A 14,937-nucleotide genomic window follows, 5' to 3' on the forward strand; every position below is an offset into this window, starting at 1 on the left:
AATATTTGAAGGACGGATGGAAGAAGGGTACACATCGACAACCCACGTGCGAGGTTTAGCGGAAGGATATTTCTCTTCAAAGTCCTTAGTTGTGACAAGACTTCTTGGAATAATGGTGCTCACCGTAGGAGGAGGATCATCATCAGCTTTATCTTTATTCTTTGAGGAACTAGGGTTTCTAGAAGAAGAAGCCATTATTATGAGAAGGGAGAAAATGGTTCTCTTTGAACAAGAAGGTTAGAGAAAGTTTAAGACAAGTACGAGTTGAGTAAAGAGAGTTTGAGAAAGTTTGAAAAATTATGAAGTGTAAATAAAGAACTTTGATGCATATAAGGAAAATTACCTCGATAATCGGCAAAAGTGATGCTGAATCATGGGATGACGCATGTTCGGGGCATTAAATGCGGAGAGACGTGCATCTAATCAACCATCAGAAACTTTTCAGAAGGGGTCAGAGAATTTTCTGCCAAAAAAGGTATCTCTACCAACTTCGAGGTGACATAAGGTTATGCCACTGGAAAGCAGGGGGACTATCTGTATATGATAAAATATGTTAATATTAAATGATCGCATGAGAAAGCGACACGTGGAGCCGAAGACAGAAGATAATCGGGTCCGACCCAACACTCTCGTTTGTTATCAGAGAGAATGATATTCATAAAGGCGAAATAAACTTCTGCCACCCAGTAGCACTTAATGAAGAATATTCTACAGCATTAAGTACATGGTTCGTTACAGAGAATATGACATTCGCTGTCTACCGTTACACATTCTTCAATGACCCTCATAATTGTCATTAAATAGGGGCTTGATCCTAGGACCTTGTTCCCTAAGTACAATTATAAATAGTGAGCTCTACCATCATTGTAAAGAAAACGAATTTTCTGACAAGCATACACTATATTCTATCCAAAGCTCAATAACATTTTACTTTCTTACTTATTTATATTGTTATTACTCCCTCCGGAAGCTCTCCCGGAACCAAAATTTCTGTTATTTTATCTCAACTTTAAGGCTAAGTCTTACATTTTTGTCTAATTTATTTATCATTTTAGGATCAAATTGATTCATTTGTCTATAAACCATGTATAAATTCAACTGTACCATTTTACTGGTAAATAATGTGTTCAAAAATATTTGAAAAATGTAGCCAAGTGAGTTTATTCTGACAATCAAAATTCACAATCTAATATTACTAGTGAAAGTATGCCGTACAAATGCATGAGTTCAATTCTTATTATTTTTTCTCTAGTTTTTTTATCTCAATATACTATAGGAAAAATTTCTATTTTTAAAAAAAGGAGTTTATAATACTAAATGGAGTTATTGCGAAGGCGCCAAGATGCACCGACAGAATGTCGAAGAAAAGCAATGGTGTTTGACGTCAGTCAAAGTCATCATTTTCACCATAATGCATGTGGTGAAGATGCTGTCCAACACCTCATTCCAAATATATCAACCAACCTAACCTTATACCACGCGCCGTCGTAGGAGTTGGATTCAGAATTTAAATTTTATGGGTTTAATTTTTAAAGTTTTTAATATTAAATTTATTATATTTTTTAAGTTATGGGTTCATATCTACTCGTTGTTACAATGTTAGTAAATTTTTACATATAAATTTGTGCGCCACATCAAAAATTATGAATTCGATTGAACCCGTATGTAATATGTTATATCCGCCCTGACCGTTGCTCGTGTGGGCACAACAGAAGCGGAGCTATAGCATGTACTATATGGGTTCATAAAAATTTAATAATTCTTACTCAGATGCAATATGTATTTTAATAATTTTACTAAGTATTTATAAATATTAGTATTGTATATTAACTTTAAAATATTATAAAAATTTATAAATTTTAAATTCTGAATCCGTGCGAGAGACACTAGCATTATCCATATTCCCACCTCTATACTGTGTCTCCTATCAAGAAAAGTAACAGCCCCATCCTGATTTCATTAGACACCGTATCTTTTCCCCCTCTTCCAAACATTAAACCACCCACCAGACAAGACATTTAGGTTCTACCCATAATAACCTGTCCAATTCTAAATAATATTTCAATATTCATACACGAGCGGTGGAGTTTCTTTTGTACTCGATGGTATATAGCTCAACGATCGCTAAAGTGACGTAAATATTAATAGGATATCAAAGTTGAAACTTCGGTAAGACAAAATGCTAAGTGATCCTTTTCATCCGCCTATATTTTGATGGATAAAGTTATTAGGTATTTATACTAATTAGAGGCAAAGACGAATGCACTATGTAAATAAATGAGGTATAAATATACATATAAAATAATTACTAAAAATGTCAAGAAATATTAAAATTGGCCCTATTAATTGTAAAAATCTTAAAGGTTGAATCTTTCAAGTTTAAATATTGAATTCCTCTCTGATTGAACATAAAAGAGAAGGAATAAAATAGTAGAGTGTGTTTGCAATAACTTTGGGCATAAAAATAAAACTGTAAGCACAAATAACTATAAAGAAGAAAGGATTTTATTGATAAATATTGTAGGTTACACCTCTGTTTATCCCTTGATTCTTCCCTCCGATTTATTCTACGTGATTCGAGGGCCTTAGCAGCGTATTTCTCGAACGTAGAATGATATGCATCTCCTTGATGTATTTGATGATCAAGAAGCATGTAGCAACACTCGGTTTGGATCTTGAATGTTGCTAGAAATTTGAGGAAGACATATTTGACATGTCTATGAATATTCCAAGAGTTTCATGGAATTTTAGAGATCTCATATTTTGATTATTCCGAGAGTTTATAGAATTTCTGAGATCCTTTTTGAAGGACATATGTAGTCTTATTTATAGGCATGAATTAGGGTTTGGGTAGAGTAGTCACCAAGTAATCCTAATAGACTCCTAATACTTCAAAGAGTTATCTTGAATTTAGAATTTATGTTGATATGTTAAGTGTCTACAAGGTACACACAAATTAGCGTGACCCTAACAATCAAAGGAAAGCTCATTATATTGATGATGTTATGTTAGGGAAAAAGTTGAAAGGAGTTACTTCTATAAATGGGAAATGAGTGGAACCCAAGGAGCTACTATTATAATGTAATTGTGTACAACTTATCTTAATGATCATTGTGAATTCAGAATGTATAGATATGATAAATAATTGATCAAAGTCCAATCACGTTACGAAGGTGGGGCCTTATCTTATTATATTCCCCTACTTTCAATTTAAAAAGTAAAAGGTGGAAAAGACACTACCTTTTACCATCTTCAGTACTTAAGATGAGATCTTTACAAATCAAAGACTTAATCTCTTCAAGTTAGTGAGTTGAAAATGCAATTGCAAGTGGACCATTTACGGAACTGCAACATGATTAAAAATAGAGTTTAAAACAATAATAACATTTTCTATTTTATCAGTGTAATTTAATTAATTATAGTAAATTATTATTCTATTTTTACAAATTAGTTTTGATATATCTCTTAGTGTTCTTCGAATTCTTCTTTTTATCCCTAGATTGTTGTTATTACTTATTGCTACCTTATTTCGGTTTTCTCTTTGCATTACTTAGTGTTAGTTTTGTATTTTCGCTTTGGTTACCAGATTGATTTGTTTGTTATTGCCTTTCCCTTTTTTCTCTCTGATCCGAGGGTCTACCAGAAATAACCTTTCTGTCATTATAAGGTGTGTGTATACTTTACCCTCTCTATACCCCACTTGTGGGACTACTTTGAGTTCGTTGTTGTTGTTGTAGGGGTTGTTTGGTAAGCAAAAATAATCATGAGATAAAAATATAGCACCGTCTTATCCCTTGTTTGATTACTAATCCTGAAATAAGTTATTCTGGGAATAAAAATAGTACCAGAATAATTTATACCTGTTAGAAGATAGAATAGTAACTCCAGAATAAGTTATCACAATATAAAATACTACAATTGACAATTTTAAAATTAATACAATATACCAAACAATCAATAAAAAATAATATTAAAATAATTAATGCCAGCATAACTTATTTTCAAACCAAACAACCAAAAGCTAACATAGGCTCAAATAAATAAAGCCGGTGGAAGGGGAGTAGGGTTGGGTGGGGGTTCCACTTAAACAGTAGGTCAACAATTTCAACTGAAAGATTTCAATGTTATTACTAAAATTCAACTAAACAAATCATGTCAAATGAATCCTTAGAATAATTTGGAAAAAGAATAATTCTTTTTCTGTCCCCTGTTTCTTTCATCCCCACGAGAAAAAGAAAGAAGCTTTTTTTCTCAGTTTCTCTCTTGCTTTAGCTTTAGCTTTCTCTCTCAGTATCACTGGATCAAGCTTCCAGTGTTGTACTAGTACTCTCTTTTTTTTGCTTTGATCAGTTTTAACTATCTTTAGTAACCAATTTTTTATGATTATTTCATTCCAAGAATATAAAAAAATCTGGGAGATTTGTGGTTTTATTACTACTTCCCACCTAACTTAGACAGTGTTTTTATATTTTCACCGTCACTACCTTCCTCTTCATTACTCTGATGGTTGTACTATTTTTGGGTCTCATTGCATTAGCTACATAGTACATACACTTGTATTTTTGTTGTCCCTTTAACATATAATCATGTTTTCTTCTAACCACATTGTACGAATTAGTACAGTATTCATTCAAATTCTTTTTTTTTCTTGAAAATTCCTGCTTGATAGACCAATGGATGGTCTTGTAATTTGATCATTTGGGTTTATTTTTGAGGAGGGAGATGGGGTTTCTGCAGAGTTTCACGTTACTGAAATTATTGGTGATTCTATGTGGTTTTTCAGTCAAACTATCTGCAGGTACTATACTGTGATCACTAAGTCTGTATTGAATTTGAAATCCATGCATTTATTTCAACTATGCTTATATTTCTGGTTTAATTTTGTTGATCGTGTGTTAATAATACGATTCTTGATTGTTTGAGCAACGGTTTGGATTTTGAGTATGTTCCTCTAAGAAAGAGAGTTAGGATGGGTGATTGTGCTTGTTGTAGTCAGACGAAGATTCAGAATTTAAACTTGATAGGTTCAATGGTATGATGTTCATAATACTGAGCTCATTGTACGTAGTCCATGTTCTGTATCGTAAATACAGGGTTCAATTGAATCTGTTGTTCAAAAGCACCATCTGCCTCTCATTGTAGTCAAATCTTTCATTTCGAAATATCAAAGGAAATAGATTAAGAAGTAGGAATAAATGCAATGCATGACTCTAGGAAGTAGGATATGAAGTTATGATCTATCTTTATATGAGTACTCTTTTCATTGAGAATTTGTTTAGTGTTGGAATAATGAATCAAATTGAGAGAGTTCCCAAGAGCTACTAAATATCTTTACACCATTGCAGGATTCGACCTGCTTTCACTTAAAACTGCTGCTTCTGCATTTTTCAAATTCAAGGACGGAAGACTTGATCTTGGTTTTCATAGGAATATGGGATCACGTCTATCCCTCCTACAACAAGGTGACATTTTTTCCCTTTGTATGTGTTAGATTCACCCTCGTTTAATCTTAATATGCTTGCTATCTGGTGCTTCAATTGTCAAATTTACTGCTATTATGTTTGTCAACCAATTGAGCTGAAGTCAGTGATTACGCTGTATCCATGTATCCTTAAGCTGCCAGATCATGCTCTGACACTAGTTATTTCATGTCAACTTTAGAGATATGAACTGTATTTAGTACTGTTAGGACTAGCAAGGAAGTCGAGGATGTGCTCTTTGATTTCTTCAATTTGAGGCGTTTTTTAGTCAAGCTCCTCATATGTTGGCACTGGTGTATCTTATTTTCCTGAAGTCCGCCTAACCCTTACTTTTATGATACTGTAAAACAACATTTTGTGTGCAAGAATGTATGTCCACTTGAAAATGACAAAAGCAGTTGTCATAGCTTACTTCCTACCCTGGAAGGAATTATGTAAAATATAAAAGATATTTCCTGATTAGCATATCTTTTTTGATATGTTGTTGCATTGCAGGTTTGTCTCCTGTTCCAACTTCTAGCCGGAAGAGACATGACACATTTGCTGCTGCACCCCATCTCAAGGCCTTTCACAGTGCTCCACAACCATATCATCATCCAACTAAAGGTATTTTAAATAGCTAGAACTATTTTTTTTTTAAGGTAGCAAGACCTGATAGTCCAGATTTGGTTCTGCAGCTACTTATCGGCACAAGATCTTGGAACCATTTAACTATGCAGACACACCTTCAACTTCGCCACCTTTTAGGAATTCTGGTCGAAAGCAAATACACAGTTCCGCATCTGCGCCTTCAATCTCCTCTTTTAGGCACCATCATAAGAAACGCAAATACAGTGACTTTACGTCGGAACCACACAGTCACCTTCATCCTCCCGCTTCAAGCTGGCCAGGTGAGCTATTCCTAAAGAGAATCGCCTTCGTCTTTTAGATGGAAATAGAAATAGTAATGTATATATTTGGATGGTCGAAAGACTAGACTACTTATGTTTTTTTCCTACTCAAGTAACTATATTGTTCTCTTGTTAAAACATACAGGGCCTTCAGTCTCTCCATATAAGTCTCCCGTTCCTTCGTCAGTAAGTTGGCCACCCGTGCCATCACCAATAATGCAACCTAATCACTTGGGAAGTATGTGTATAAACTGTAATCCTAATGCATCGTCTCCTTTCTTATTTGTAATAAAAGGTAATGCTTAACCGATGCTGATCATCTGATTCTTCTTCTTGTTGCCAGTTCCCACAGCTACACCTACAATATCGCCAGTAAGTTCATCTTTAAAAGGAAAGAAACGGAGTCCACCTCCTTTGCCTGTTATGACACTGCCGCCACCACCTCCCAATCATGGTATGTAGACAAGTGACTTTAGCTTTCTTTTTTAAACCAGCTACTCTTCTAACTAATTTTCATTTGATTAAATGAAACGTTTGATCTTACAATAGATTGTAGTTCTTTGACATGCACTGAACCGTTGACGTACACACCGCCTGGATCACCCTGCGGCTGTGTATGGCCCATTCAAGTAGAAATGCACCTCAGCGTTACACTCTATACATTTTTTCCTATGGTATCCGAGCTCGCAAAGGAAATTGCTTCCGGTGTTTCACTTAACAGGAGTCAAGTGCGCATTATGGGAGCAAATGCAGTCAATCAGCAGCTTGAGAAAACGATTGTACTCATCAACTTAGTTCCTACAGATGGAAAATTTGATGCTACCACTGCTTTTACAATCTATCAAAAGTTCTGGAAGAGGGCGGTATTCATAGAAACTTCGCTTTTCGGTGCATATGAGATGGTTTATGTCCGCTATCCAGGTTGTCAATTGGTACTAGTAGTAATATCTTGATCTGATATTTGTGTATTCTACCAAGATATTATTCAAGCACTATAAACTTTCTTTTTGCCCCCCTTTTTTTGTGCACACATGTACATATTGGTATAACAATCTTAATTTGGTTAAATGGAGAGTAAATTCACAGTTTGGGCAAGCAAGATATTAGCTTATAGAGGCCATGTGTTTTGACACGGGTAACAGTCGTGCTAGGTCACTAGTCCAAGCCCTTTTTAATATGATATACTTGAACCAAACCTGGAATCATAAAATAACAGTTCGACTTTTTTCTTGTACATATGAAGAGGTACTAATATGGTAGATTGGACAAAGAGCCCTCTATTGAAATCCTTACATGATTGCATTTATCAGCTTGCTAATATTTTTTCTATAGGTCACCTCAGATTTATATCTTTTCAAACAATTTTTCCCAATTTCTGTGATGGTTTGACTATACATGTCCTTACAGGATAGCAACGGACTAATTTCCCAGGGGTATATCTCTTTTTCTGTACATAGCTTCCCATAAATAGATTAGTACGTCCGCCCAAAAGTTTTTACAATTGTTTCGTTCACTGGCTCAATTAGTTCTACTAATGCTGATTTTGCTTCTCCATTTTCTGATAACCGTTTCCCTGCATTTAATTAGTGTAATACATATTCAATTGCTTGAGTTCTTATAAAGTTGATTATTTTGCAGGGCTACCACCTTCTCCACCTTCACATCATTCAAGCACTGCTACTATTGATGATCTACCAGCCTATCCTGGCAATGAAAATAATGGAAGGAACATCAAACCTCTGGGCGTAGATGTGTCAAGAATGAGAAAGAATGGAATAGCTAGAAATATGATTATTGTGATTGTTCTTTCATCATTCACAGCCTTTATTGTGTGCATCGGATTTATTTGGCTTCTGTTGTTGAAGTGTGGATGTTGTGCTAAATCACCTGAGCAACCTTCACATATTTTAATATCCTCTCAGGGGAAAACATCAGGTAAACTCTACTGATAGAAATTGCAGATAAACTGCCCATTTGGCCTATTTTTCTTTAAGCCATTACGTAATGCGTCTTAGAACTGATGAATATGTACTAAACAGGTGGTGGTGGATCTACGCTCTTGCTAAGTAGGCCTACCTCAAAATCGCTGTCCTTCAGTTCTAGTATTTTAGCTTACACAGGAACTGCAAAAAATTTCAGTACAAACGATATAGAGAGAGCTACTAATAACTTCAACACTTCAAGGGTCCTTGGAGAAGGCGGTTTTGGACTCGTGTATAGTGGAGTCCTTGATGGTGGAAGGGAAGTAGCAGTTAAGGTTTTAAAAAGAGATGATCGGCAGGGAGGCCGTGAGTTTTTGGCAGAAGTTGAGATGCTTAGTAGGCTGCATCACAGAAACTTGGTCAAATTGATAGGTATTTGCACAGAGGAACATTGTCGTTGCCTTGTCTATGAACTTGTTCCTAATGGGAGTGTCGAATCCCATTTACATGGTTGGTACATATCTTAAAAGATGAATACACCAAAACTTATATGTCATAGTTAAATAAGGTTGAATAAGTGCATTTGGTTTCACTTTCAGGAATTGATAAAGAGGCTTCTCCTCTTGATTGGTATGCAAGAATGAAGATTGCGTTAGGTGCAGCTCGAGGATTGGCCTATCTGCATGAGGACTCGAGCCCTCGTGTAATACACAGGGACTTCAAGTCTAGTAATATCTTGCTAGAACATGATTTTACACCAAAAGTTTCAGACTTTGGCTTGGCTAGAACAGCACTGGATGAGGGAAACAGACATATCTCCACGCATGTTATGGGCACTTTTGGGTATGCATTCTTTTTTTAAGAGAAATTTCAACACTAATAAACAGAGCAGATTCAAAATTTAAATTTGATGCTATCAACCTTTATGTTCTCACCACCGAACCGATTGCATCTTTTACAATTATGGGGTTCAGCATTTAATATTTGTCAAAATTTGTGTTTTTTTTTTACATATTTATCTTAGCTCTGTATAAAGAATACCGAGCTCAGTTAAATCCATTGAAATTATATTGTGTCCACCTCTGCTAATGAGCAACATGGCAATTATTCCCAATGTATGATCTTGGCTTGTACCTAAATTTTGCTAATTATTTTTTGCAGATACTTGGCTCCAGAATATGCAATGACTGGCCATCTCCTGGTGAAAAGTGATGTTTACAGCTATGGTGTAGTTCTCCTTGAGCTCTTAAGCGGACAAAAACCTGTGGATTTATCACAGCCGTCAGGTCAAGAAAATCTTGTTGCTTGGGCTCGTCCGCTCCTGACAACAAAGGAAGGCCTAGAAACAATAATAGATCCAGCTATAGAGTCTGATAATATCACATTTGATAGTATCAGCAAGGTTGCAGCAATAGCATCAATGTGTGTACAGCCAGAAGTATCGCATCGTCCTTTCATGGGAGAAGTGGTTCAAGCCTTGAAATTAGTATGTGATGAGTTTGACGAGACACGAGAGCCCATGTCACGAAGTTGCAGCCACGATAACCTTTCCGTTGCAGAAACTTCACTAGTCCATAAATCAGTTCCAGGTTATGCTTCTCCCTTAAATGTTAAAGAGGCATCATCAGCTTCGGATTTAAAGAGTATATCAGCTAGATATGAAACACTGGAATCTGAGTCTTTTAGGAGACAATTCAACTCTGCTCCTTTGAAAATGGGAAGAAAAAGGAATTTCTGGCAACGGTTGCGAGTTCTTTCAAGTGGTAGTATGAGTGAACATAGTTATTCATCAAAGCCAAGATGAAGTCTTTTAGCAACAACCATAAAATCTTACATTATATCAGAACACAAAATTGCTGTTCTTTGTTCTGGTTCTTGGAGTTATGTTATTTTTGTCTGTAGATAGTATAAGACTTGAACCTTAAATTTTATTTTTCTTGTTTTCTTCAAGAAAATCCTGGCAGATTATATTGAGGACACCTTGATATTGAAATGCAGGATTTTTACCTCTATTTGTAAACCTCATGTAATCAAGTCAACCATTTTCATGTTATGATTATCGAGAAGAGATTTTTACATTTCTATACAACTACATTACCCTCCATACTCAAGTTTTACTATAATTACATTTTATATACCCAATTACCATTTATGTACAGTTTAAGGGAATTAATGATAATAATTAGTGTCCTAATATTACTCTAACATATCTTCCACTCCCCCATGTTTCTCTCTCCACATCCCCTCCCCCTCCCCTACGTATCTTGCACCTACCCACGATTCCACCATTGATAATCATTAAAAAGCATTGAAGCTTTGAATTCGAATTTGAGTTTTCAAAAAATATTATTTGTTTGAATTGGATGTTGTTGTAAAGAATTGAGAATTCTCTCTACGTCTCTCTCTATCTCTCAAACCCTAATTTCAGTAATGTAAAGCAAAGGAAAAGAGAGCAGCAATTCCACCATTGACAACCATTAAAAAGCTTTGAAGCTTTGAATTCGAATTTGGGTTTTCAAAAATCATTATTTGTTTGGATTGGGTGTTGTTGCAAACAATTGGGTTTATGGTTTGGAGTTTATATCTCTATTTTGAGAGGTTTTGGTGAAGATTAGACTTGGTTTTGACTGAATTTCAGATTGAAACTCGAAGAAGAAGAAGAAAACATGATATATATTATATTTACGAAATTGTAATAAAATTGTAGAAAAATTGTGTTATGTTGTTTATATATTTTTCTTTTATTTATTTAACTATTGTATGAAAGTTGAACGACATTGTATTAAAATTATATTTAAGTTGTATGATATTGTAGTTGTATATAACTGAGTAGAAATAACATATGAAAATTATAGATAAGTCGTAGATAAGTTGTATAATATATAATTAATTGTATGAAATTTGTTTTTACTATGTATAAATCAGATACAAAATATACAAAAGACATATTGTATAAAATTTGTATTTAAGTTGTATGTTATTGTAGTTGTATTTAACTTGGTAGAAATAATGTGTGAAAGTTGTAGATAAGTTGTAGATGAGTTGTAGATAAATTGTATACTATATAATTAGTTGTATGAAATTTGTTTTTACTATGTATAAATCAGATACAAAATCTACAAAAGACATATTGTATGAAAGTTGTATGTGTTGAAGTTTGGCAAAATGCCAAAGTCCCACATTGGTTGGGAGTTAAGTTTGGGGGGATTTTTCCCCTATAAAAGAAGGCCTAATGTTTAGGATTGAAACACACCTCTCATTTGCCTTCTCATCTGTTTAAGGCATTTGTATCTTCTCTCTTTAGTATTATTTCACTTGTATTTTTGGAGTGGAATAAAATATTTGGTTGTGTCCGAGGAGTAGGCAAAATTAGCCGAACCTCGTAAATTCTGGTGTTCCCTTTATTATTGCTTTATTGTCTTATTTATTATTTGGTGGTTGTCATAATTTTTGGTATAGTAGTTGTGACTTATTCACACTCTATACATTTGGCTTCCGCAACAATTGGTATCAGAGCCAAGGTACTGTCTAAGTATGCTCTGTGGTTGCAGCATAGTCTGATCTTCCACATCAGAAAAGATTTATCTTGGTAACTGAGTCAAGGTTCTGTCTGAGTATGCTCTGTGGTTGCAGCTTAGTCTGATCTTCCACACCAGAAAGGAAATAATCTTGATTTGTGTCGTCAGCTATTAAATAATATTTGTGTCAAAGATGGGAGACAATAAACAAGAAGAATCTACATCAAGTGTCAACAATACGTCATCATTGGCATCTTCGCTTATGACAAGAATTGTGTCAAATGCGAAATTTGCGGTCGAAATATTTGACGGGTCCGGACATTTTGGGATGTGGCAAGGCGAGGTTCTAGATGTCCTTTTTCAACAAGGGCTAGATCTGGCCATTGAAGAAAAGAAACCAGATGTTATTGGAGAAGAAGATTGGAGAATTATCAACCGTGTTGCTTGCGGTACCATTCGATCCTACCTTGCTAGAGAGCAGAAATATCCATACACAAAGGAAACTTCTGCAAGTAAATTATGGAAAGCACTGGAGGATAAATTTTTGAAGAAAAACAGTCAAAATAAATTGTACATGAAGAAGAGACTGTTTCACTTCACCTATGTTCCTGGTACCACGATGAATGAACATATCACCAGTTTCAATAAGTTGGTTACAGATTTGCAAAATATGGATACAACTTATGATGATGGTGACTTGGCCTTGATGTTGTTGGCGTCACTTCCTGATGAGTACGAGCACCTTGAAACTACTCTACTCCATGGAAATGACGAAGTTTCTCTCAGAGAAGTTTGTTCGGCTTTGTACAGCTATGAACAAAGAAAGCGAGAAAAACAGAAGGGCGGAGAAGGAGAAGCACTATTTGTGAGGGGTCGTCCTCAAAATCAAACGAGGACAAAGAAGGGAAGATCCAAGTCAAGATCCAGACCCAGCAAAGATGAATGTGCCTTTTGTCGAGAAAAAGGGCACTGGAAGAAAGACTGTCCGAAGTTGAAGAATAAGGCCAAACATAACAATGGAAAGGCCATTATGGATTCAAATGTAGCTGATTGTGATGATTCAGACTTCTCATTAGTTACAACAGAGTCATCAACATCATCAGACATATGGTTGATGGACTCGGCTTGTAGCTATCATATGTGTCCCAACAGGGACTGGTTCATGGAATTTCAAGAAGGAGAATATGGAGTCATCCACACAGCGGATAACAGCCCTCTTACCTCATATGGCATTGGTTCAATACGATTAAGGAACCATGATGGAATGATCAGAACATTGATAGATGTTCGATATGTACCGGATTTGAAGAAGAATCTCATCTCTGTGGGAGCCCTAGAATCAAAAGGGTTCAAAATCATTGCAGAAAATGGAGTGATGAGAGTATGCTCCGGTGCACTAGTGGTAATGAAGGCTAATCGGAAGAATAATAATATGTACCGCTATCGTGGCAGTACAGTTATTGGGACAGCGACAGTAACATCCAGTGACGACAAAGAGGCAGAAGCAACCAAGCTATGGCACATGCGCTTGGGACATGCTGGAGGAAAATCCTTGAAAACTCTATCAGATCAAGGATTGTTAAAAGGAGTAAAGGCTTGCAACTTGGAGTTTTGTGAGCATTGTGTCAAAGGGAAACAGACAAGGGTTAAATTTGGTACAGCGATCCATAATACTAAAGGCATTTTGGATTATGTACACTCTGATGTTTGGGGTCCTTCCAAAACACCTTCATTGGGTGGGAAGCACTATTTTGTAACCTTTGTTGATGATTTTTCTCGAAGAGTGTGGGTGTATACAATGAAAAACAAAGATGAAGTGCTGGGAATTTTTCTCAAATGGAAGACGATGGTGGAGAATCAAACAGGCAGGAGGATCAAGTGTATTCGCACAGACAATGGAGGTGAATACAAAAATGATCATTTCAATAAGGTCTGTGAAAATGATGGCATCGTCCGACACTTCACTGTTAGACATACACCACAACAGAATGGAGTGGCAGAACGTATGAACCGGACCTTGCTGGAGAAGGTACGGTGTATGTTGTCCAATGCTGGCTTGGGCAAAGAATTTTGGGCTGAGGCAATTACATATGCATGTCACCTCATTAATCGTCTACCATCTGCTGCTATTGATGGCAAAACACCATTTGAAAAATGGTACGGAAAACCTGCTGTAGATTATAACTCTTTGCACGTGTTTGGCTCAACTGCATATTATCATGTGACGGAGTCAAAATTGGATCCAAGGGCAAAGAAGGCTATTTTTATGGGAATTACTTCTGGAGTCAAAGGATATCGCTTATGGTGCCCTATGACAAAGAAAGTAATATTCAGCAGAGATGTTACCTTTGATGAATTTGCTATGGTAAATAAGGTAACAGAAGATACCAAACAAAATGAAGGTGCTTCTAAGCAGGTGGAGTTTGAGGGAAAATTTATTTTTCCTACACAAGAAGCAGAGGAGGAAACAAATGAAGATTACCCTCTGGAAGGAGAGCCAGTAGAGGAGATTCCAACTCAGGAATCTCAACAACAACTTGAATCAATAGCAACCAGCAGGCCAAAAAGAACAATAACGAAACCTGTTCGTCTCATAGAGACGGTTGCTTGTGCAACCTCAATTGTAGCTGATGATGTTCCTACTACTTATAAAGACGCTGTCCAAAGTTCAGAAGAAGATAAGTGGAGGATTGCCATGAATGATGAAATACAGTCCCTTCATCAGAATCATACATGGAGATTGGCCAATCTCCCGAAGGGAAAGAAAGCAATTGGGTGCAAATGGGTATTTGCAAAGAAGGAAGGATTTCCTAACCAAGTAGATGTTCGCTACAAAGCAAGATTGGTGGCCAAAGGATATGCTCAAAAGGAGGGAATTGATTACAATGAAGTGTTTTCTCCAGTTGTAAAACATTCCTCCATTAGAATTATGTTGGCTTTGGTAGCACAATTGGATTTGGAACTAGTTCAGATGGATGTAAAAACTGCGTTTTTACATGGAAACTTGGAGGAGGAAATCTACATGACTCAGCCAGAAGGATTCAAAGTTGCTGGAAAAGAAAATATGGTGTGCAAACTTGAAAAATCGTTGTACGGATTGAAACAATCTTCTAGACAATGGTACAAG

The 14,937-nt window shown here is 35.9% G+C and overlaps 1 protein-coding gene across 1 annotated transcript; it reads left to right on the top strand.

Annotated features, from left to right (window-relative positions):
• Positions 1 to 4,164: 4,164 nt before the first annotated feature.
• Positions 4,165 to 10,345, top strand: LOC104227811 (receptor-like serine/threonine-protein kinase ALE2). Its single transcript, XM_009780144.2, has 11 exons — positions 4,165 to 4,798; positions 5,346 to 5,462; positions 5,976 to 6,086; positions 6,158 to 6,370; positions 6,516 to 6,608; positions 6,714 to 6,824; positions 6,920 to 7,291; positions 8,009 to 8,305; positions 8,410 to 8,802; positions 8,892 to 9,135; positions 9,454 to 10,345. The coding sequence occupies exons 1-11, from the start codon at positions 4,723 to 4,725 to the stop codon at positions 10,094 to 10,096; spliced, it is 2,670 nt and encodes an 889-aa protein (XP_009778446.1). The 5' UTR covers positions 4,165 to 4,722; the 3' UTR covers positions 10,097 to 10,345.
• The last annotated feature ends 4,592 nt before the right edge of the window (positions 10,346 to 14,937 follow it).

Source organism: Nicotiana sylvestris, chromosome 3, assembly GCF_000393655.2.
Source record: "Nicotiana sylvestris chromosome 3, ASM39365v2, whole genome shotgun sequence".
NCBI lineage: Eukaryota > Viridiplantae > Streptophyta > Magnoliopsida > Solanales > Solanaceae > Nicotiana > Nicotiana sylvestris.

Bases quoted from the DNA above. Each gene is read 5' to 3' on its own strand.
- LOC104227811 (XM_009780144.2), top strand. From the start codon at position 4,723: ATGGGGTTTCTGCAGAGTTTCACGTTACTGAAATTATTGGTGATTCTA. The intron at 6,609-6,713 runs GTATGTGTATAA...TCTTGTTGCCAG, and splicing joins GCAACCTAATCACTTGGGAA to TTCCCACAGCTACACCTACA. The intron at 6,825-6,919 runs GTATGTAGACAA...ATCTTACAATAG, and splicing joins GCCACCACCTCCCAATCATG to ATTGTAGTTCTTTGACATGC.